Here is a 25566-nt window from a genome sequence, read left to right as displayed (position 1 = left end):
ACAACATTTTCCAATCATAAAAATACCAAGGGAGTGATAAGTGTTATGCGTTTTGGATGAAATAATTTTTTATCACAACCCTAGATATTTTTGTGATTGAAAAATGTAGTAATCCCAAATTATAATGAATGCAAATTATTAACTTTTTTTCTCAAAAAAATAGAAGAGCCTCTAAAAACGCAAATGAGCGCGTGAACTTATTTATAATCTGAAAAGGTAGTCACTTCAGGTACATTTGGATGGAGGGGAGAGAGGAGGAGTGGAAGAGAGTAGAGTAAAGTTGACTAAAAATATACTAATTTTGAGCCAAATCTACTCTATTCTCTCTCAATCCAAACGGATTATTAGTAAAAAAATCCATAAAAATAACTAAAAAAATAATTAATTAAACTTGTGTTAAATTATTTAAAACACCTTGAATACAGTAATGTTAGTAGCTTTTACATTTGTACACATCCATAACCACATTCTGATTCTAGATGAAAGCAAGTTCACAAATTTCTTCCACAATTCTTATGTTTCTCATCACATATACGTTGAGCTTTACTTGGAAACAATTAATGTTTTTTTTTTTTTGGACAGGGGAAACAATCAATTTAATACTACACACGACATCATATGTAAGCATCCCTTTTTTAAAGACCAATTTTTAATAATAAAAAAAGAAAAATATATATTTTATAAGTAGTTTTCATTATTCCCGTTCTCTTATAATTAATCTCTATCATTATGCTCGACACAAATTTTTCACATTAAAAAAAATAAAGGACAATATTAAATTTAATATGGTAGGATATTTACAAAAAAATGGTCTTTAACAACTACTTGATAAATTGACTACCACTTCGCTCACCCGAATTTATCCAATGTGCTTGCTATGCAATCAAACAAAATTGTTGATATGTCACCCTAAAAAAATAGAGAATAAGGCTTAAATGTAAGAAAAACAACATACAAAAATAATAGGAGGAAAAGAGAACACCACTTAGAAGTTAGAACACATACACTAAAATAAATTTTTTTTTTTTAAATAGACAAAAATATATGTCATTCTCACTCTTTAAAAAAGACTCAATATTTAAAGAAAATATTAAAGGCGTAAATGCACTTTTAGTCCTTATATTTTGATATTTTTTCATTTTAGTCTCTATATTTTAATTTTACCACTTTTAGTCCCTAATTCAATTAACGCGTTCCATTTTGATTTTTTCCGTTAGTCAACCGATGGAAATAGCTGAGGTGGCAGTCGGAGGAATTAAAATATTATAAAAAATGCCACATCACTCATAACACGTCAGCATATAAATTTAAAAAATTAATTTATTAATTTTAACTAAATAATAAAAATAAAAACAGAATTAAAAACTAAAATTTAATTAAAACATAATTTAAAAAATCATCTTAAACTCAAACTCTATTTTCTCATCTCAAAACTCAAACTCAAATACGAGTAAAGAAAAAGAAGCTGAAAACGGAAAAAAAGAAGAAGCTGAAAACAGAAGAAATCAAACCCAAAAAATACCCAAACCCATAAAATCAAACCCATAACAAATACCCAAACCCAGAAAATCAAACCTGAAAATCAAATACCCAAACCCAAAAAATGAAACCAGGAAAAAAAAAATCAAATCCAGATTAGGGCCGAGCGACAACGAGAGATAAGAAGGGGAAAAGAGCTCGTTGATGGCCTTGAAGTCCTTGTGGTGGCCGAAGTAGTCGACGAAGAACGACACCGTTTCGTCGAAATGAGTGAAGTTAGGGTTCGAGAGAAGCCATTGGTGGAAGCCGAGGACTGTACGGTTGGCTTCGGGGGAGAGATTGAGAGTGGAGAGGACTATAGAAGGCGTTGGGTTGATGTGAGAGAACTGGAAGTGGAGGCGTTCGGAGATCGGAAGCGGGTCGGAGCTCATCGTCTCCGGCTTCATCTACGACATCATCGTCAAGCCCCCCGGCATCGGCTCCGTCCAAGACTCAACCACAGGATCCGTATGGCCCATCGTGTTCCTGCAGGGGCGAGTGAACGGCCAGTACATCATCGAGGGACTCTTGTCCTGGTTCATGTTCATCCTGGGTGGGTTGTGGCTCGCTTGGGGGTTTGGGGATATTTTTCAACCCGATCTGAGAGCAAGTCATGGATTATTATTGGGTTTGCTAGTTTGTTATTGTGTTCTTTGTTTGTTGGATCTGAGAGCAAGGTAAAAAATTTCTTGAGATGTGTTTTTCTAGGTTGAGATTTTTTTTTTGTTTGGGTTGGTTGTGTTGTATTTTTGGATTGATTTGGTACTTTGGGATTTTATGATTTTGCTAGGTTTGAGAAAATGGTGCCTTTGAGATTTATGATTTTGTTTTTGAGCTGAAAATTTTTGGGTTTTTTGTGTGTTTGTTTTCTAAGAAAATTTTTGGGTTTTAAAATTTTTGGGTTGGTGTTCTTGTTCAAGAAATTTTTGGGTTTGATGATCTCTAAGGTGCTGAATTTGGGTTTTTTCTTCTTGTTTTCATTTATATCCTAGTGATCTGGGTTTGAGTTCTTGGGTTGCTAGGTTTGTGTTCTTGTGATGGGTTTGAGTTCTTGGTTGCTGGGTTTGATTTGGGAAGAATATGAAGAACAATCTGAAGAACATGAAGAACAATCTTAATTCATGTGAATTTTAGTTTTTAATTCTATTTTTATTTTTATTATTTAGTTAAAATTAATAAATTAATTTTTTAAATTTATATGCTGACGTGTCATGGGTGATGTGACATTTTTTATAATATTTTAATTCCTTTGGCTGCCACCTCAGCTATTTCTGTTGGTTGACTGACGGAAATGACTAAAATGAAACGCGTTAATTGAATTAGGGACTAAAAGTGGTAAAATTAAAATGTAGGGACTAAAATGAAAAAACACCAAAATGTAGGGATTAAAAGTGCATTTATGCCAATATTAAACACTCATGAATTGACCAAATAAAAAAAAATTTAAAAAGATAAGATAAGATAATCATATAAAAATGATAATGATAAAAAAGTAATGAAACCAAATATAAACCAAATATAAGAAAGCAAATACGGAATGACAACTCATAAAATAAATCGTAATTTGCTGTAATACAGAGAATTGTGAAATTTAAGGGCTTCTTTGACAACATACTTGCCTGTGAAACCTAAGGCACCCAGGATTATGAGGTTGTAGATGATGGTTTTTGCCACTACTTCTTCATTGTCTTGCATTGTTCAATGAATTCTCAAGACTTGAGTTTTGAGGATTTCGACTTTCAAGACTGTTTTATTTTATTTTTTTAGTATTGAAAAGTAGAGAGGTGGGCGTGTGCGTGTGAAACTGCCAACTGCTATACCTATACTATGTGTTCCTAACACTATGTGCTCCTAACTGCCAAATGCCAACATTTTTTGCAGCTTTGGGAGTGGAGATTTTGTAGAAGAGTAAGTCTTGTGCCTTTGTAGAATGAATCAGCCTAGTGGAGTTTGTAGTGGACAGGTGGAAAAAAACAGTTTAATTAAAAACATGGGCGATTTCATTTTGGCAAAAAGAAAAAAAGAAAAACATCTGTGGGAGAAAAAACTGTTTATTTATTTATTTTTAAATTTAGCTAAAAATAAGGAGTTTTTAAATTAGTAATTTTACATGTCTAACCCTACTATTTAAACTTTACAAACTGGTCAATTTAAAGGTATATTGAGCATCAAAATTATTGAATCCAAACAGGAGAAGTCCCTTAAATAATAATATAAATAAATTCAAATTGAAAAATTATATTAAACTTAAAATAAATAAAAAAGAGACTCATCGCATGTGCAGAGCGTGTATGATGAGACTAGTATATATTAGTAAAACTGAGAGAAAATCCAATTAAATTTCAAATTGGAATTCAATTAGAGTCTTATTTTGTGCCATGTGTCCTATCTAATCTAACTTTTTAAAGTTTTGTGCCAAGTGAGTTAGTTCAGTGTGAAAATTTGATTTCAATTATAATTTAATTTTGTGTCACATGTCCCATCTAATTTAAGTTTTTTAATTTTTATACCAAATGAGTTAATTTAGTGTAGAAAACGAGGAGTCCAATATAAATAAACTATAAAAAACCTAATCATTTATTTAACTTTATATATAAAATTAGAGAAAGAGAGAGTTTGAATGATTTTATATTTACGTGCCATTTTCTTTTTGTATAAATAAAAAAAATTCAAATATATAAGTCATTACATAATGTACCATTACTATGTATAGTTTATTACTAACTAAATAATATATATATATATATATAGAGAGAGAGAGAGAGAGAGAGAGAGAGAGAGAGAGAGAGAGAGAGAGAGAGAGAGTCAATCTCGTACCATAGGTTGTACCGATTTGACTGTAGGAAAATCTGCTTTTGCATTTCATACAAAACACACAGCGGAAGCAACAATCACGGATCTACTTCATTCATGAGAGATAACATGCAACATTAAATTTTAGAACAAATAATAGAAAGCGTACCTTAATGCAGTGAAATTCAAAACCAAGACTTGAGAATACCTCTAATCTTCATCTCAATTCCACATGGTGCCCAAGATGTGTGGTCTCTCAATCAGTTTTTATGTACGTTGATTCTCAAAGAAAAATCTTTCTTCTTCTTCTTGTAGAGAAAAACTGTTTTCTTTCTTTTTATCATACGTACATACTAACTACCTTTGTATTTACTTTATTTAATAACTCTTATCAAATAAAAATTGATTATCTAATTGAGTTAGTCTTTTGGGCCTACCCAATTGGGTTTTAGTTTGTGGATTGAGATGGGACCAAAAGGAACAAATAAAACTCTAGCTCCAATGGGCCTTGAGCTTTTCTGTCAACTCTTGACAAATCCAAAGTTACTATTAATTATATTTAATACCACTATATAAATATAATTGCACTCTAGGCCTTATTAATTAATTATATCCCAAGACTCTAGTAATATCATTTGACCCCTGCATGAAATATCCATAGTAAACAAAGTTATAGTTAACTGTCACTTTGTAAACAACTATTTTATCCTTGGGTATCCGGTTTAATCTTTTAGTTATTCACATTTATTGAAATCCAATTTCAATAAATATAATATTTAGTAACTCTTTACTAAAGTGAGCGCCCTGAATAACCAGTTCCCATTAAACTTATCTCAAGGGGATATTTCGTGTCTCTACTAAAAGAGATTGTGGATTCCATCTTGAGAATATGTGTTCCCTCAACACTATGTGTGGTTACCCAACATACTGAAGTTTTGACCGTGAATATTAGATCTCAATCCTGATATATCAAAGTAACTTACATTTCATAATCAGGTCTACTACCCTCTTAGGATTAAGAGTCTATGAAATTAGAAGTCGTGAGATTAATTATTCTAGTGACAGTTATTGATTGAATAATTAATCTCACAGCGGTCCAGTTCAGTATGTCTTAACTCTTAAGACATATCAACTAGAAGTCTCCACTTCTATGATCAAGACAAATCATCTTAGTTAATGTGTTATAGTCTTCACTGATGAAACGCCCAATTTCGTCACTGACTACGAACTACATTTTGAGCTTACAAGGAACTTGTGATTTACATCTTTTGTGACTTTTCACATAAATCACATACAATGCATCTCATGGACTGTGATAATGTCACATTAGTTCATTTATAAATAGTTTCATATAATTAAACAATTTAATTATTTATGAAATGCCAATAAATTGGATTTTAGGGTATAAACCCCAACAATGACCAGTGAAACGATATATTTCGGTACCGGTCAATACCGGTGTACCGTTTCAGGATTACCGTTATTATATATATCTGTGTGTGTATTATAATAAATATAAAAGTTTACCGTAAAATATTAACTCAATTTTAGAACAAATTATTCATAATTTTAGACCTTATCATCAATTAAAAGAAAAAAAAAACACAATATAAAAAATAGAAAGCTTAATTGTTCATTGTATACTAAGAAAACAAATAATACTAATAAGTTAATGCTAATAAGTTACTATTCTACCTTTACAAAAATTCAAAAATTACAAAACTAATTTTTTTTTTTCTGTACTGGCCAGTATTGCTCGAAATTGGCCAGTATGGTCGGTACATGATTGGTACGGCCGGTATTTAAACCGGTATAAAACGTTGGCGTTTCAATACTAGTACGGTATATACCGGCCAATACCGGTACAATATCGACTACATTGAGAGAGAGAGAGAGAGAGAGAATTCAATTAGAATCAATATTGAAAAGCTTTTGTTAGTTTTCCATACAAATTATATTATTTAGATTTTTGCTGTTATTTTTTCTCTGAACTAATAAGCATATCTTTTATACTATTTTTATTCGTATATTTTGTATGTGAAGATATTGAATATAACAAACTATAATTGAGCTAAACAATCCAATGCATTTATTCATGTTCAATTTAGGAGATACTATTTGAGAAATTTATTATATTATCTTGTGTTATATTTAGTAGAATTTCACAGACAATAATTGTGAATTAATATTTAGTATTCTCAAAAGAGAAAACAGTGGGTTAATTCCATATTGGAAAAATGAGTGTGTGTTAAAGAGGTTTAAAGCTTGTACTGTGTATTTTAGAGTTAGACTATTTTGGATATACACCACTATCAATTTCTTTAAATTCTTCTCCCTTCTTTCTATGTATGTTAAAAATTCTTAGTATTCTAAAAAAAAAAAAATTATATATGGGTAATTAGGGGTGTAATCGATTCGGTTCGGTCGGTTTGAAGTGCGATTTTTCCACCGAACCGAAATTTCGGTTTTACCAAATTTGGCACCGACATCGAATCGAAAGGGAGGAACATCGACACGGAATTGACTGGATTTCAATCGGTTCGGTTCGGTCGGTTTTCGGTTGCTTCCAATTTCTTAGAACAAAATAGATCAGAGACCAAAAAAAGAAGAAGCCTATTTCTCTTTACTTTCCCACATTTTCTTAGCACCCAAACACCAAGCAAACAAAAAAAAAAATCAAAATCATGTATATAATCAAAAAACATACCAAAATAAGAATATATATATATATATATATATATATATATTTCCTTTGCTTTCTCACGTTTTCTCACCACCCAAACACGAAGCACCAAGCACCAAGCAAACACAATAAAAAAAGAGAACGGAGAAGAAGCACTGAAGCAGCGTGAGAGAGAGGCCGGCGTAGGGAGGTAGCGGCAGAGGTAAAGACCGTGAGAGAGAGGGACTGGAGTGTGGAGTGTGCTGCCATTTGTGAAAGGGAGTACCAGTCGGCGCAATGGAGGGGGTTGGGGTGATCAGAAATCTTTAATGCAAATCTTTTATGATGTGTGAGTAATAGAGAAATTTTTTAGAGCTATATGATACCCAGCCCAAAAAAAGAAGCAAGAAACACTTGTTTAGAAAAAATGCTGAGAGAGAAAAAAAAATGGTGGAAAGGCGGTTGGAAAGAAAAGAAGCAAGAAACACTTGTTTAGAAAAAATGGTGAGAGAGAGAAAAAAAAGGTGGAGGGGTGGCTGGAAAGAAAAGGGTAGGAGGGTCAACCTATGAATATAAGATGCTAGGGTTTCATGGTTTAAAAAAATTAAAAACCTCAAAAACGTTTAGGTGAAGGCTCGAACAAGAGATCACATGGTCATTAAAGCCACATCATACCACTAAGCTACCAACTCCCATGTGACTTAGTGTTACATATACATACATATATATATATATATATCAGTTCGGTTCGGTCGGTTTGGTGCATTAAAATTTGCTATCGAAAATCGAACCGAAATTTTTGGTTTTATTATATAAAAAACCGAAACCGAACCGAATCGAAATTTTTGCATCGGTTCGATCGGTTTGAAACGGTTTTTTCGGTTCCTTGGTTTTTTGCACACCTTTATGGGTAATTATTAGATACTCCTGAAATATCATAAATGTGCATTCTCTTAATTAAATTTATGGTGGAACTCACAATTTATGTGAGAGAGGGGAATACGCATTTATGATATTCTCGGAGTACTTAATAATTTTTCATTATATATATACTATCCAATAATAATTTTCAAAATTTAATAACTGTAAATATTGTGAAAATACTTAGTATTTTAAAAAATATTATATATATATATATATATATATATATATATATTTCAAATTTTACTAACTCAAAAATATGGTGAAAATATGGTACGGCATGATCACTTCTCCCGATTTAAATTACGACACCGCGGAACACAGGTCAATATCTCTCGCTCTCAGTCAATTGAGAAGCAATAATAATAAACTGGACCTGGGTCCCAGTACAAAGTACAAACCCCATTTTATTCTTGTTAATTCGAGTTCACAGTGGAACTCTGAGCTCTCATTCAGGTAATGCGATTCTTTGTATGTTTGTCTTTATCTTCTTTATATTATTGTCGTCACACAGGTTGCTTATCCTACTTCTCCACTTGTGGATGAGAAACTTTTTAGTGAATTTATACGCAGCTTCCTATGATATTTCCACCACCCTGTACTGTACATATATTATCTCTGATACCCAGTAGCGAAGAAACTCAATTACTAACTGAGTTATTGTATGGTTTTGGTTTGCTTTACACAATGCCTTGGTGGGATTTGAGATCTCTTTCTCGTTTTTGGGTCGCTCAGGTTAGAGGGGTTTTGTGAAAATGGATGTTTGAACTCACTTTAATGAATTTTGTAAATAAGATGCTTTTTGGGCTTTTTATTTATTTTTGATATAGTTGTTATCTTTCTTTTCTTATTCTAGTAGCAATTGGAGATGCATTCAATAAGATTAATAGAGTGCTAGAATAATATCAAGTTGTTCGTAGTAGTATTTTGGCTTTGGGTTCGATAATGATATCCCGAATAATATCAAGTTGTTAGTAGTATTTTTGGCTTTGGGTTTGATATCCTGGATAAGAGTAGCTGTTCATAAATCAAATAGATGATGGTGTCATGGTTGGTGTTTGGGTTTGTATATTGGATGTTGAATTTCTTATGCACTTGATACATACTTGATAGTTAATTAGGAAATGAATTGTTTCAAGGGCCAAGAGTGAACTTTTATAGAGAGGTTAACTTTTACTTCAATGTGATTTTTTCACAGCACATTCAATCTATTAACGTGAATGCATTATCTACATTTTACGATTAATTGTCTAATATACTTGCCGAAGTTGATACTTTTTTTTTTGATAAATAACGTAAGAATATTATTAATAATAAAAAAGAAAATGCCAAGGCGAGTACATTGGGGATGTACTAAGGGAACAAAAATCAAGAAACAAAAGAACAACGGTCAAGAAAAATAGAAAATGAAGAACAAGAAAAATGAGAAAAAACCACACTCCATTCAAAGAGTGTGTGTAAGAAAAAAGACTTAATCTCCAGCAAAGATCGTTCACAGCCCTCAAAACTTCTAGCATTCCTTTCTCGCCAAATGCACCAAATCAAGCAGTGAGGTACTAATCTCCAAACATCAATGTGACGATGTCGCGCAAACTTTCCTTGCCAAGCCTCAAACACCTCAATAACAGTACGAGGCATAACCCACTGAATGCCAAACAAACAGAAAACCAAAGACCACAACTCCCAAGCTATGGTGCAATGAAGTAGAAGATGATCCACCGAGCTCCCCACACCTCTTACACATAGAGCACCAACCAAGAACTATCACTCGTCTTTTACGAAGGTTGTCTGTTGTTAAGATCTTACCTAAGGAAGCAGACCAAGAAAAGAAGGCTACCCTTGGAGGCGCCTTCGATTGCCATATCATTTTCCAAGGAAAGGAAACAAGATTATGAGGGTAGAAGGAACTCGTAATAACTTCTAACCTCAAATCTTGTATTCCTTGCGGACTTCCAACAAACCTTATACGGACCAAACCCTCTCACCGACGAGGAATAGACTAGCCCCATAAATAGGTCAAAGGCTTCCTCTTCCCAATCTTGTGGTGGACGACGAAATTGCACATTCAGTGAAACCTCCCCGAGACCAACCCATAACTTGACCCATCGAGGAGTCCTTGGACCTACTAAGACAATATAGCTGGAAAGGCCTTTTGGAGAGTACAATCCCCACACCACACATGCTTCCAAAATTTTACTCTAGTACCATCCCCCACATCATAAACAAGAAGTTTAGAGAAGTTCGACCAACCACTTCTAATATATCTCCACAAGGCCGACCCCATAAGGGCTTGTCACCTTCTTCGTACACCAATCACCCCACATGTTCCCATATTTTGCCTCTATAACCCTCCTCCATAAAGCATCAGTCTCGGTACCATACCTCCACAACCATTTACCTAATAAGGCAGAATTAAAATTACTCAACTGTCTTATACCCAACCCCCCATCCTGCAAAGGCCTACAAACCTTGGCCCAATGAACTAAATGAAATTTAGATTCACCACCAATCCCATCCCACAAAAAATCTCTCTGTAGCTTCTCCATCCGCTTAGCCACCTTACCCGGTAAAGGAAGAAGGGAAAGGAAGTATGTAGGTAAGGACGAGAGTGAGCTTTTAATGAGTGTCACCTTACCTCCTTTAGATAAATACATACTCTTCCAACCTGCTAATCTCCTCTCCATTCTCTCAAGAATAGGGTTCCAAACAGATAAGTCCTTGAATTTTGCACCTAGAGGAAGGCCCAAATATTTCAAGGGCGAGAGAAGACTCGTCCACACCCCAACAAACCCACCAAATCCTCCAAATTGGGTACCCCCTCCAACGTGTACCAACTCAGATTTCCCTAAGTTAATACGAAGCCCTGACACCTCCTCAAATCTAGCAAGAATGGCCCTCAAATTAGCAATCTGAGAAGGTTCAGCATCACAAAAAATCAACGTGTCATCTGCAAATAAAAGGTGGGATACCATTGCGAAGAACCGATATACCGCCCACAAAAAGCCTGAGAATTGCCCAGTGGATACAGCCACATCCAACATACGACTCAACGCCTCCATCACAATATCAAACAACAATGGAGATAAGGGATCCCCTTGCCGAAGCCCCCTAGAACTTCCAAAGAAATCAGAAGGGCTACCATTGATCAGAATGGAAAACTTCACAGTTGAAATGCAATACCTTATCCATTTTCTCCATTTTTCTGAGAAACCACAACGCCGCAGCATATACATTAAAAAATCCCAACTCACATGGTCATACGCCTTTTCCACATCCAACTTACATAGCACCCCCGGAACTCCTGACTGCAATCTACTATCAATACATTCAGAAGCAATCAAGACGGAATCCAAAATCTGTCTGCCCTTCACAAAAGCATTTTGTGAATCCGAAATAAGTCCATGCGCCACCCTACGAAGCCGATTAGCCAACACCTTAGAAATAATCTTATACATCCCACCAACTAAGCTAATAGGCCGATAATCCTTAACCTCCACAGCATCCACTTTCTTAGGAATAAGGGCTAGGAATGAAGCATTAAGACTCTTCTCAAACACCGCCTGAGTATGGAAGTTGTGGAATACAGCCATAATTTCATTTTTCAAAACACTGACAAAATTTGGAAGAATGCGATGGAAAAGCCATCCGGGCCAGGTGCCTTATCACCATTAAAATCATGGACCACCTGAAACACCTCTTCTTCCTCAAAAGGCCTATCTAACCAACTTGCATCTTCCACCGAGATGCTAGAAAAATCCACATCATCTAAAACAGGTCTGTGAGTCACCTCCTCAAAATAAAGCTGCCTATAAAATTGAGAGATACGGCTTTGCTATCGCGTAGGGTCCGATGACAACACCCCATCCACCATAAGTCTATCAATAGAATTAACCCTCCTGTGAGAATTAGCTATACGATGGAAAAACTTAGTATTCCTGTCTCCTTCCCTAACACAAAGAACTCTGGATTTCTGCCTCCAACAAATCTCTTCCAACAGGATAGCTTTCTCTAACTCATCACGAATTCTTCCCATTTCCACCCTTTCCTCTGCTGATAATCCCTGACTCTCCTCCCTTTTCTCTAGAACACTAAGGTCCTTCCACAATTTTCTAATCCGAACATCAACATGACCAAACACCTCCACATTCCATCTTTTCAGATCATTTTTAAGGAGCTTTAATTTATTGGCCAAAATATAACTCGGTGCACCATGAACCTGGTAGGAATCCCACCATGACCGAACCCTATCCGCAAAACCTTCATCCTTCAGCCACATATTCTCAAATCTAAATGGCATACTCCCTCTCTGAAAAAATCCACCCTCAAGGACAATTGGAAAATGATCTGAGCACAATTTAGATAGCCGTCTTTGAGAAATTGTTGGGAACTTATCCTCCCAATCTGCAGAGAACAAAAATCTGTCCAACCTAGCCTTCGAAACAACTTCTCTAGAATTAGACCAAGTGAAAGTACCTCCTTGCAATGGCAGATCAATGAGACCCTGTTCTGAGATAAAATTGGAGAACTCCCTCATAGCAGTAGTGAAAGAAGTAGACCCCAATCGTTCAGAAGGAAACCTAACCACATTAAAGTCACCACCCACACACCATGGGACACTCCACCAGCTATTCAAGCCACAAAGTTCCTCCCATAATAATCTCCTATCTCGGTGTAAATTAGGACCATAAACACCCGTAAATGCCCATACAAACTGATCTGACACACTTGTAAACTTACAGGAAACCGAAAATCTCCCCACTGCCTCCTCCAATTTATTCACTACCCGAGTGTCCCACATCACTAATACCCCACCAGAAGCACCACAAGAGCCTAAGTATGACCAATCAACATGTTGGCCACCCCACAAGCTACGAATCACACTGCTTTATTAATCAGTCCCATTTTGGTTTCTTGAAGACAAACCACATCTGGCCCCCATTTCCTAATCAAGTTTCTAACCCTGAACCTTTTATCCTGCTCATTCAACCCTCTAACGTTCCAAGAAATAATCTTCACATTCATTGATAAGACACAACCGCCCGCTCAAAACTTGCACTCCTTTCTTTATTTGTATCATACTCGACATTCAAAGATGACGCAAATTTTTCAACTCCCGTGACCTTTACATCCGGACTTAACCAACCTCGTCGATCACCACCACAGTTTCGTCTATCTTTCTTTACGGCCTCTATGGCTAATAACAATCTGTCTTGCTCCTCAAAACCTTCTAGTGAAGTGCCCACAGATTTCTTGAAAGCCCTTATCCTATTTGTTACCCATTGTGAAAGTTGACGGTTATCCGTAAACTCCTTACACCCAATCTTCTTCATAGGACTAGAACTCCAACTCCAACGGACCTTCGCAGCCAAAGGTACCACAACTAATGGCTCAACACCTCCTCGAAGACCTCGGCCTTTCATCGGACTCCCAAGGCTCACTTACTAACCGGGAACCACGGCCAAGGAGTTTACTAGCCCTCATCTCGCCCAAGTAACCCTCTCGCCTTCATTATTACAAGGAACCTTTGCACAGGTACACACTCACCTTCTATACTTGAGCAGACTGACAAACAATCTGGAGAACGATACAGTGACAATGGGAGCACTAATTGCCGGCCATCACGCATTTGTAAAATCCAGTCTTTAGAGTTACCCCAAGTCTTATCCAAATCTCCAACCAATTCCCTTATATTTGGGCCAGGGAGATGAACTCCCTCAGAGTCAGAATAAACCAATCCTTCCAAACCCACAAGTTCCTCAGCCCCATCCTCCGATGCCACTGAAGACGACAGATGCACCAACTCCGACACTATCGGGTCATCAAGAGTCCTTACTTGTTCTGATATTGTGTCCGATGACACCACCGGCCCCAACCTCGACCCAAACGGAGCACCGATTAGTGAAACCTGTTCTTGGGAGACTTGGGCCACCACCACCGGTGCTGTCGGCTCAGTGGGTGGCTGGACTAGACGAACCTCCCGCCGCCACCCTCGAGTTCGGCCTCCGTCGTCGCCGAAGTCCATCGAGCTGCTCGGCAATGTCGAAGGTTGCTCGAGATGATGGGTGTGACCATCGGAGCTATCGGCGATGCGGGTGCTCGATGTGATGGGTGAGTTCGCCGATACCTTCGACGGCATCGCTGGTTGCTCCGATGTGGTGGGTCGACCCGCGAGCGCCGAAACTCCTTCATGGCAATATGTTCATTTCCACCTGGACTTGGCAACGTAACCCCTTCTTGGAAAGAAGGCTCCGGACTCTTAGATCCACTAAGTGAGCTTTCTCCGGCCTCGAAAGTCGAGTTGGGCTTAGCAATCCCGAGCCCAACATGGATTCTTCATTACCCAACGAGGCTTGGGCCTTCGGCTTAGATGGGCCCGGACCCCTTTGCCTTAGTATAATCGAATTTCGTGGAATCCATTTGCCGGCTTGTTGCCCTCCCTTAACGGCATCCCATAATACCCGCCTCTTTCCAAATTCATTCACAGTCAGCCCTCTCCCCAGCCAACGTCCCTTCCTATTGTCACGCAACTTTCCAAACTCAACCATTTTTGAATTCAAATTGAGTTTCAAAGGAATATTACAATTATTTCCTTCCAAGATTTTCTCATCAAATTTATTCTTGCCATTAATATCACCTACTCCACCCTCCCCACCACCCACGGCTGCCTGATGAGAACTACCAGTCTGCGTTTCAAAAACTACAACCTGTGTATGAGACTTTTCACTAGGAAACTCCACAGTATTCTTCACAAAATCAGCCTTACCCTTATCTTTGTTGAGGGGCTGCTGAACATGCTTCAACCTTGGCTGCACTGGAGCTTTTACAGCTTCCACATAAGACCTGGGAGGATGATGTTCGATGATCTGCCTAGACCTATACGGTACAAACTGCAATCCACCCAGCGCATATTGAGCAAGTTCCAACATCCTTCGTAATTCAACCCCAAAGATTCTCCACCCGTGTTGTAATTTACCGGCAAGAATAATGATAGTTCGCCGCCGCCCACCAACCTTAAGCTCTGTCACTGATGCATACTGCCCAAAAGAATTGGACCCCCGTTGCAAGGTGTACGCCGTAGCACCTTCCCTGAGCGTGAAAAATTGCTTAGGACTAACCCCAATCACAAAGTGTTCCAAATTCCTCACTAACCAAAGGGCTGCACTCTTGCCCAAAAACACCGATTGCATGTAGAATTTTCCCCGTTCAAAGATCTTAAGGGAAAAAAAATTCCCTCCTTCCTCCACCACCAACTGAAATAACTTAGATTCAATAAAGAAGCTTCGGAATCCCCCCATATTGATCCTAGTAGAAAAAAAAAAAAAAAAACTAAAACAGGATTTCTGGCTAATTCGAGGTAGCCGGGCCTCCAATCATATTGTTCGAAGCTATAACTTAACTGATTATTAATCTAATGAAGACGAGAATTTATTTTTGATACATAATAATTACTTTTTAATCATGAGAAAAACATCATGAAGTTGATGCTTTACATGATGTTTTTCTCATGATTAAAGGGTATCTCATATTGAACTCAGCAAAGCCTATTCGGACCGATTACTTTGAGTTGGGTAGTTGAATCCCTTTTCATCATTAAGTCTTATCTAGAGCTGTAGATGCCTTCCTTTATATTAATGGGGATCCCATATCATACTTGGCAAAGTCCTACTTCCAGTTACTTTGGGTTGAGTAGCTGAATCCCTTGTCATCATTAAGTGTTATCTAGAGCCATAGAAGCCTTCCTTTATATTCAGATGCATTTGGTTAATATCTTCGTAGTTATTGATGTAGAGCTATTTTGGAGTATCTTGTATGGTTTAGGCTATTCGCTTGTTTGATTCATTTAGTTGATCATGGAGGGTGGTTACTTGTTCATTGTAAATTAATTTTCGTGCAGATACTACTTTCATATGTTGATTATGTTAATGATTTATATGTAAGTTTATTCACTCTGTATTTTTTTTTTGGTTAAAAAAACTAATAAAACTATATAAACTTTTAATTGGATTGGTATGTTATCTTTATAATGATTTTCTAATACAGGGCCTGCAGATGTAAATCAGTTTTATCAATTAACCATGGTGCATATTGTGCCTTAAAACCTTTCAAAAGCAGTTGCTTGCTGTCTATTATTTCCTGCTGAATTTGATATCTGTTTTATGTTTCATCATTTTATGTTGCTGGGTTCATGCCATATTGGGGTTTAATTTCAGAACTGTACAAATAAGGTGCTTGAAAATCCCTGTAGAAGCAAATATAAGTCCTAGGCCTGCTTCATAGGTATATTATAGATCCAAGTATCAACTGTTTGCAGTTTTAAGTTTCTGTAAATAAAGTAAATCAGTTTCGAGGTAAGTTGCATGTGCAATCATTGAGTTTTCCCTCTACAACCTCAGCCACATGTTTGATTCGGTTTTTTGGTTGAGACACAATTATTTGCTGAGGAAAATACATTTGCAACATTCTGAACTGCCATTTAAAAAATGACTTACGTTACAAGCCCAAAATCTCATTTAAAGTCATATTAAGTTATTCATGTAGGGTGTGGTGCAGAGTGCTGAATTTCAGTGGTGGAGCTATGTTGATGGGTCCCAAAAATTTTAAGTTTTCTTAATCAATACTTCTATTAAATTTTTTTGGGGTTTGGTTGAAAAAGAAAAAAAAAAAAAAGTAGAGCTGGCCTCGATAGGGAAGGGTAGCCCCCAAGGTCCCAACAAATCTTAAGGAATTTAAAAAAAAAAAAAGAAGAAGTTAGAATAAAGTTATGCCCTCACAGAAAAAAGAGGTGCAATACCCTCTATTGCCCACTTTTTCATATTAAATTACTGAATGTCTGTGGATTCAAATAGTGATATAAGTTTTTGACTGACAATTTTGTAATGTATATTGAAATAGAAATGGTTAAGACTTTCACTAGATGATAATAGATAAATTTTATTCAATTAAATTTCATTGTTGTGCATAACTTTGAAGAACTTGCTAAGTTCTCGTTGGATATGTTTTTTGAACATGTTTATTGCCAAATACATACATGCATACATACATATATATATATATATATATATATATATATATATATATTCACACACACTCATTAGAATTTAGGAAGATAGATTAGTCACTATTTTGTGTATACAATGTATTAGTCATGATACTTCGGCTTCATAAACATGCTATTGACACAACCATGGCGTGGTTAAAGAAAGAATATCCTTTTTATATTTTATTTAGTTATTCTAGAGTAAAGGGTATTTAAGTAATCATTTAATTTTTGGGTATGAGCCATAAGTCATGGATTTTCTTTCATTAATGAGTAAGTCTTACGTTGGTAGGGATTTTTTGGGTACTGTTCACAGCGCTGCACTGTCCACGAAACTGTGCACATAATTTTCCTCTTTAATTGTTTTGAACCCTAATTCATCTTCAAAAAAAGGTCTTAAGCCCCAAAATCCACAAATCTTCTTAAACCTAAATCCCACCACAACCACACATAAACAAATTTCTCTGTGGTTCTCTTTGAATTTTTCTTGACTAATATATCAATACCATAATTTGGCCTCCTCAAACAAAAATTCCTGGCTCCACCCAAATGAATTTAGAATTTAAAGTTTTCTTCTAAAAATTAAATCAAATGAATTTAGAATTCTCATGAAATTTATTCTAAAGGTTGACTTGTTGGGATTATCTAGGATGTGTCAAGAAAGAGGTTGGAGATTTCTACAGTTACCAGTGATTGGGTTTCTCCCATTGAGTGTCCATTGATAAAATACAAGAACAAAGAGGTACTCTTATCTCTTTCATAAATATTTGTTTTTAATAAGCATGGATGACTCGTTGGGCTAACAGAACTCTAATCTGCCTTTTCATGTTGGACTAATTCAAGAAGTAGTGAACTTTTAGTTCCCTGATTAAATATGGTTTAAGTGATATGGGATTCTTGTGGACTAATTCAAGAAGTAGTGGAACTTTTAGTGATATAGGATTCTTTAATCATCTGAATAATTTAAAATCTTGACACTTCACTACATCGATGAGGCTATGGAATGGCTTCTTCCTCCATCATTGAAGACTTTTCTAGGTATTTTAGTCCTGCTGTGTATGCAAAATGTTTATATTGGCTCTGCAAAGGTGAGCTATCCAAAAGGAATCATCTTCCTATCCACTGGCTACATGATGAAATGTATAACATTATCATCTCTTTCTTGTTAATCATCTTGATCATCTTTCTGGTGTCGCTTATTTGTCTATGCAGAGGGAGTATTAAGTGTCCTACAAATCTTGCATTCAATAATTTTTTTTTATTTTTTATTTTTTTATTATTATCAGCAGGTGTTAATTCATCATATGGCTCATCATCTTAGACACAGAATTTTGCATCAAAGATTTTTAATTTTTGCATGTGATGTTTATATAAATGATGATATACTTAACCATAGTAACATATGCATTGCTGAATTTTTTTACTATATTTTTATATACTTAAATTACCTAAAACGTTGATCAGTGCGGTGCATTACATGGAACAGGAATAGGCACATGGTACACCACTTAGCCCATAGTATGGAAAGATGGAAATAGGCTTGTTCATTGCTTCATTAGGAATTAGGATGTGATGGGGAAGTCATAATTTAAAAAAAAAAAAAAAAATTAAAAAGTCTTATTTTGACTAAAAACTTCAAAACCTATACAAGATTTTTATACTATTTATTATTAGCCTCTGAAAAGGGCAAATATTGAGATAAATAACAGGATATTTCCGGACCAACAAAGCATTTGTACTGAACAAAAGCGTACCATGTTTTGTATAGATGGATCCTAGGATAGTAGTTAGCTAGCAGTGGAAGGTGGAACTATTTTCTTATATTTAATGATTAAAGGAACATAAAATTACTCATTATCTGAATTTTATATTTATGTTAAATTTGGAAAGGGTTTGACCAAATGTGAGGCATCAATATGGATCTCTAGTACATGTAGATAATTGACCAAAGTTCCATTTTATAAGCATGTATTTTTCATATATCAAATTCTTACCTACCCTACATCTGTTTAACTTATCGTACTGTGTATAAAAATTACAATTTTATGATCTTCTAGCATATTTTATTTTATTTATAATCAATTCCTTAAATTTGTGCTGCTAATTTGCAGTATGGCTTTATACTATTTCCAGTAGTCATTCCAGTTTTTTATAGTAGTTGTTTCTTATAATTTTTCATCTTTAGTGCCATAGAGATATAACCTAGGCGCTTCTTGAGGTGATTTTCTTTTTAATTATGGACATCCATGTTCATATTATGATAATTGATAGCTTCAATGTTCTATGTGCAACCTTTTACAGAAGTCAAATCATATTGTTTTGGACTGCAGACTTTTCTTTCTTTTGAAATACTAATCTTGTATATGTACATGCAGGATACATGCATGATGTATATGATAAATTTTCCTGGTAACCATTGATGTACAAGAATATGCAAGAACATGTTATAGAAATATGTCCAACAGCATTTGATTAAGATTTTGTCTCTTGTTTGGTGCTGTAGTCATTTTCTTCCTAGAGACACTATGTATAATCAGTTGTATCCTAGCAGGAGATCTAACAATCTGATATCCAAGAACTCGAAATTCTCATTGTAGTTTGTGTGTTTAACAGGAAAGAATGAGGGAAGTCCAGCTTGGTGCACATACTGTAAGGTCCCACGGAATCATGGTTGCAAGGACACACATGCATGACTGGCTGATACTCATGCTTCTTTTGCTGATTGTGGCCTTCTTAAATGAAATCCATCCATTTTATCGCTATGTTGGGAAGGATATGATGTCTGACCTCAAATATCCCCTGAAAAGTAACACAGTACCTATTTGGGCTGTTCCTGTAAGTTTTCCTTTGTGTTTATTACCTAGATGAAACCTTAGTGATGCAAATATGTTAGTGGAGTGGTGACACTAATTATAGGGATTTTTGTGTTCTTTTTTTTGGATGATTAGATTTATTCGGTTCTGTTGCCCATTGCAATTTTTCTCATCGTTTATTTCCGTAGGAGAGATGTCTATGATCTTCATCATGCCATACTAGGTAATAAGATCTTATATCCCTATATTGGTTTGTCTAGTAAGAATATTCATGTTATGTTTAGCTTGATGATTGGAGATTGCTTCTTAGTGCAGGTCTCTTATTCTCTGCTCTAGTCACAGCAATTATTACAGAGGCTATAAAAGATGCAGTTGGTCGACCTCGGCCTGATTTCTTTTGGCGGTGTTTTCCTGATGGAAAGGATGTATGTCCAGAATTGCAGTTTCTGTGTAACTGCTTTTACGAGTACATAGAGTGTATGTGCAGTGCATTTATATCTTTTCATGACTAATGGTACTTGATGAATAATTACTTCTCAGGTTTATGATACATTGGGAAATGTTGTATGTCATGGAGACAAGACTGTCATAAAGGAAGGACATAAGAGTTTTCCTAGTGGCCATACTTCAGGTAAGCTGCACTGTGCTTCATCTATGCTTCTACATGGCCAATGTTTTTTTTTGTTTTTTTTGATAAATAAAAGTTAATTTAATGGAAAATACTTCTACATGGCCACTTGTTGACTATATTTGTTGAGCAATAATAAATAATAATAAAAAGAAAGAATCTATTATGAAATACAAGCATTTCAAAAGTAGAAAATGCATAATAAAATTAAGTCAAACACATGATAGCAGAGCTATGTTTACCAAATCTTTTCAGATTGTTAGATTTAAGGAAATCTGGATTTACTTTGCAGGGTCTTTTGCTGGTCTAGGCTTTCTATCGCTGTACTTATCTGGAAAAATAAAAGTATTTGACCGTAGAGGCCATGTTGCAAAACTGTGCCTTGTTTTCCTTCCGTTACTTGTTGCATCACTTGTTGGTGTTTCTCGGGTGGATGACTACTGGCACCACTGGCAAGATGTGTTTGCAGGAGGCCTCCTAGGTTTGTGCTACTATAGTTTGTCACTAAAGTGTTTGTTTGGCAATGTCTTTTTCTTTTAGCATTTTACTTATTTGCTTATGTAAAACTTTTTAAAGCACCATTTTTTTAGGTACAACTATACTTTAACCAATTTCCAGCAAATATGCTTTCAGCAAAAAATTACTTACTTAGCAATCTATTTGATGCTTGACTTCCTTGACTAATGGAAGAGCATTTTTTGCAGGGCTCACAGTGACAACATTTTGCTATTTACAGTTCTTCCCTCCCCCATATCATGCTGAAGGTATGCTCCTAAGCTTATCATATGAGGCTATTTTTGGTGTTTGAGATTATTACTTTCTAAAATGGTATTGGAAATTTGGAAGGCCCCATTGCTATTTTACTTGATAATTATACTTATTGATAAGCCGACTCCAACTACCGTCCATATACCATCTATGCTAGATCTGACCAACTGCCCATCCTACCTCCTTTATATTCTTGACAACCCATCTCTGTCTCGGTAAATTGTTTAGCGGCATGTTTCAGAACCTTTTTTAAGATTTATTACTGAGTAATGGAAAAACATATAATGGAGGGGGAAATTATTGAGCAAATAGAACTTCTTCAATCAATTTTCAAATAAATACATAAAACTAAAAACATTTCTTTAAAATGATTTAAGGCAATGATTCTTCAATAATAGGATTGTCGGCATTACATTTACAACGTAATTAGATTTCTCCCGCCTAATTTGTTCTTCATATTTTCTCTATTGAAACAAAACAAAGTCAATATGTAATATTGCTTATTTATATTATAAATGAGGGAGAAAAACTATAATAGTGATGCTATTTTAATGGTCTCTATATAAGAGCTAATAAAAGCATTGCTTATCTACATGCATGGATGATGATGATTCATGACAGAGATTTGAATAGAAAACAATTGATAGAGTGGGGCAAGAATTTCTGCTGATATATATTATCCCTTCTTCCTTTCCTCACCCCCTAACAGACTCTTGTTTGATTTTAGTTATTATAATATGTTTGTAACATTTCTATGTTTTTTTTTATCTTTATTTCCTATACAGCTGTATCCTATTTACAAATTTTGTGAAGTCCCTTTCTGATTTCTGTCCACTTAAAACTGTCCATATGCAAATTAGAAACGAAAAAAAAATATGATTTATATTTTTGTGTATTTCCAGCATATACAATTTGTTATTTGAGGTTGAAGGGAAATTTTAATGTGTACATGGACTTGGCCTTGAATCACAGATTTGAAATTTGGTTTTAATTAGAAAAAATTTCTTTAAGGCAGCATGCATGCTCTAGCTTTATGGTTGTCATGGTGATTGATTTATTATATAAAACAAACCCATTGAACATGATTTCCTCTTGGAGTGCTTCTACTGCTTTAATATGAAAAGATGTCGGGGGTTACCCTTGAGAATTTGGTGTTTCTTTTTTAAGAGAGATTTGCCCTTTAGATCTTAGTTGGGTATACCACTGAATAATTTTTTCAAAATCTTGTAGTAAGAAAGATGCATTCATGCAATAATCAAGATGACCTATTTGACTTTAAGCATCTTGAATTACCTATCCTCTTATCACAAAAATTTAGTAAGAAAAGCTTATAGATGATTCTGACGAGCCATTAAGTATGTTTTTTTCCCCTCTGTTGGACACATCTGTTTAATAGGTGTCTGAAGCTGGCATGTCTGGTCCATATTTCATATCATGCCGACATGGCTACTAGGGTGATCTTGAAATGTATTTGCAACATAAGCTTTTAATGTGTATTTCTGCACATTGCACGTGTCTTCTAAATTTACTCAAAAGAACCTGTCTTCTAAATTCATAGCAAATGATTGGTGGTGGTTGAAATAGCCAGTTGAAAGATGGCTTTCAATTGTATTTATATTTGTGGTATGTTTGCTTCTCTATTGGAAGTTTCATAATCATTGAGCTTCTGTACATACTGTTTGTAGGTTGGGGGCCTTATGCTTACTTTCGGGAGTTGGAGGAGTCACGTTCAAGTACACAAGCAGCCAATGCTGTGAATGGGTGCAATGAGCAGACCATGGAGGCTCAGCCTCAGGTTGACAATGCACATGATGAAAGAAGCATCCATGGATGTATGGGGTTAACTCTAGCACGTAATTCAAATACAACATTCGAAGAAATGGAAACTGGGAGAAGATAATTTTGTACATGTCTTGCAAGACGGTCCAATTTCTTACTGTTTAGTTTATTTGCATCAGGCATGTGTATATCATTATGTGCAGAATTTCCCTATGCTGCTCCTTTTTGAAGTAAATTTTGGAGCTTCCTCGAAAGCAATTTTGAATCTTAGGTAATGTACATTGTAACGCAAAACTGCAACTTGGAAATATGCTTACTTTTATCTGTTCTTCAAGGCTTGATTTCATGATTCAAGATTTGTGTTTAGGCTTCGGTTTTGGGTTGTAGAAAGAAGTGAAAGTTGATTAGAGTGGCTTTATAGGTGGACACACCTCTGCACAGAGTATTTACTGAAATTTAGCATTCAAAGCCAAGTAAAATTCTTATTCATCAAAATCTGATTTTACAGTTGCTACCAATGGTACCTGTGGTGGTCCGTTCCCAATTGCCTTGAGCTTTTGGGAATCCCTAATTTACTTATACTCTGAGTTGGGCTTATCCCATGATGGGAGGTCCAAGAGGTGTTTCTTTAGGTAACTGGTGAAGACTTAACGTTACTTTCGTACCCAACACTTTCGTTTTTAGCTCAGCCATGGTGACTACTAGACCGTCGAGCTTCTACCCAGAAATCCATGTAGGATTTCCTTCTTCCCAGGATATACTTTTTCTCACTACTCTCGTGTCTCACTTCTCAAAATTTTTCAACCCCTATTCCTACCTTCATTCCTGATTTATATCCTCTCCTTAGAGGGGTTATCATGACGAGGGGATCTTCCCCATGTCAATAGGTCCCTCCATATCATATTGCTAACTAGAGGGGATCCACCTCTTATTGCTAATATGACTTCCTAATAACTTGTGTCTGACGCTGGTTATTGCTCGGCGGGCGGATTCCCTAAGGCATTATCTCTTAATCACGACGTGTCTTAGGGTACTTGGTTTGAATGTTCGGCCAGGCCCATCTCAGTTCGGTTAAATGGGCCAAGATGAGTCAAGACTATTCAATGAGTGGGCCTGAGGGGCTGGTACTCTTGGTCTATACAACACCAATGGTTATTTATACTACTAACTACTCAAATAACAAAGCCTTGCTAGGTAGTTTTGCTGTAACTAACTGCAATAACAGAATTAGTTACAATTACAACTAGTTCAAGCTTAGTTGTTTTTAACTAACTAATAGCTCATCCTATGCATCCATATGCAACTAACTATTACAATCAACTACAATTTGAATTCAAACAACAATTACTTAGTTCCAACGATTCCTTGGATCAGTTGCTAGATTTAGCTTGACTTGCAATTAGAATTTCATGTTGGAGATGCTCCTACATCAGTTTGTGTCTAATTTGTACTATATTCCCTGCGGGTAGGGATGACCATACCCATTGAATAATAGTTATCCTACCTGATCCAAATATTCTAGGTAATACCTGGTTCTTAATGGGTAAAAGGTACCCAAAATTTTCAGGTAGGGTTTGAATATTACCCATTTAAATAATTAAATCTAACCTAAAACCAACTTAATCAAATTATTGTGGGTAAACTCCAACCAACCCAATAATCAAAACTACCAAATTGCCTCTAAAATTCGATAATGACCAAAGTACTCCTAAAATCCTCTAAAATTGCCAAAATGCACCCTATACCTAAAAAATGACTAAAATACCCTCTAAACTTAAAAAATGATCAAACCCCCCTAGAAACCTAAAAATTACTAAAATACTCTCTAACCTAAAAATGACCGAAATACCCCAAAACATAAAATTATCAAAATACTTCTAAAACCTATAAAATGACCTAAATACCCTCCCTCCAAAACTTAAAATTACCAAAATACCCCCTAAACTAAAAAAATTACCAAAATACTCCTGATACTTAAAAAATGACCAAAATACTCTTGAAAACTAAAAATCACCAAAATACACCCTAAACCTAAAAAATAACCAAAATACTCTTGAAAACTAAAAAATGACTGAAATGCCGTCGAAACCTAAAAATTACCAAAATACCCCTGAAACCTATAATAAAATAACCGAAATGCCTGTAAAATCGAAAAATGACCGAAATACCCATCAAAACCTATAAAATGACAAAAATGCCCCTAAAACCTATAAGATGATAAAAATAAACCCTAAAAAAAATGATCGAAATAGTCTCGAAACCTTAAAAATAAGACCAAAAGACCCTAAAAACCTAAAGAATGACCGAAATTCCCTTAAAGCTTAAAAAATAACTGAAATACCCCCAAAACCTAAAAAATGACCAAAATACCTCGAAACCTAAAAGATTACGAAAGTACCCCTGAAACCTTAAAATTACCTAAAAACCTTTGAAACCTAGAAAATAACTATGACAACCTCCAAAATCTAAAAAATTACCGAAATGCCCCTAAAACCTAAAAAATGACAAAAATGTCCCCTAACCTAAAAAATGACTGAAATACCCTTAGAATCTAGAAAATGACCAAAATAACCCAAAATCTAGAAAATTACCGAAATTCCCTCAAAACCTACAAAATGATTGATATATTCTTAGAACCTTTAATTTG

At 35.6% G+C, this 25566-nt stretch overlaps 1 protein-coding gene across 3 annotated transcripts; it reads left to right on the top strand.

Moving 5' to 3' along the window:
* Positions 1–8333: 8333 nt before the first annotated feature.
* Positions 8334–23253, top strand: LOC142617031 (putative lipid phosphate phosphatase 3, chloroplastic). Of its 3 annotated transcripts, none has more exons than XM_075789744.1 (9): positions 8334–8350; positions 17581–17673; positions 19545–19766; positions 19880–19967; positions 20060–20169; positions 20285–20375; positions 20665–20853; positions 21077–21136; positions 22826–23253. In XM_075789744.1, the coding sequence occupies exons 3-9, from the start codon at positions 19551–19553 to the stop codon at positions 23038–23040; spliced, it is 969 nt and encodes a 322-aa protein (XP_075645859.1). In that variant the 5' UTR covers positions 8334–8350; positions 17581–17673; positions 19545–19550; the 3' UTR covers positions 23041–23253. The 3 variants fall into 3 exon arrangements, with proteins under 3 accessions (XP_075645859.1, XP_075645852.1, XP_075645855.1); XM_075789737.1 differs by lacking the exon at positions 8334–8350 and adding an exon at positions 8409–8629; XM_075789740.1 differs by lacking the exons at positions 8334–8350; positions 17581–17673 and adding an exon at positions 8409–8629.
* Positions 23254–25566: the final 2313 nt, after the last annotated feature.

The sequence above is a fragment of the Castanea sativa genome, chromosome 1 (genome assembly GCF_040712315.1).
Source record: "Castanea sativa cultivar Marrone di Chiusa Pesio chromosome 1, ASM4071231v1".
Taxonomy (NCBI): domain Eukaryota; kingdom Viridiplantae; phylum Streptophyta; class Magnoliopsida; order Fagales; family Fagaceae; genus Castanea; species Castanea sativa.
The sequence above is the reverse complement of the archived record's forward strand: the minus strand, read 5'-3'. Positions and strand labels throughout refer to the sequence as shown.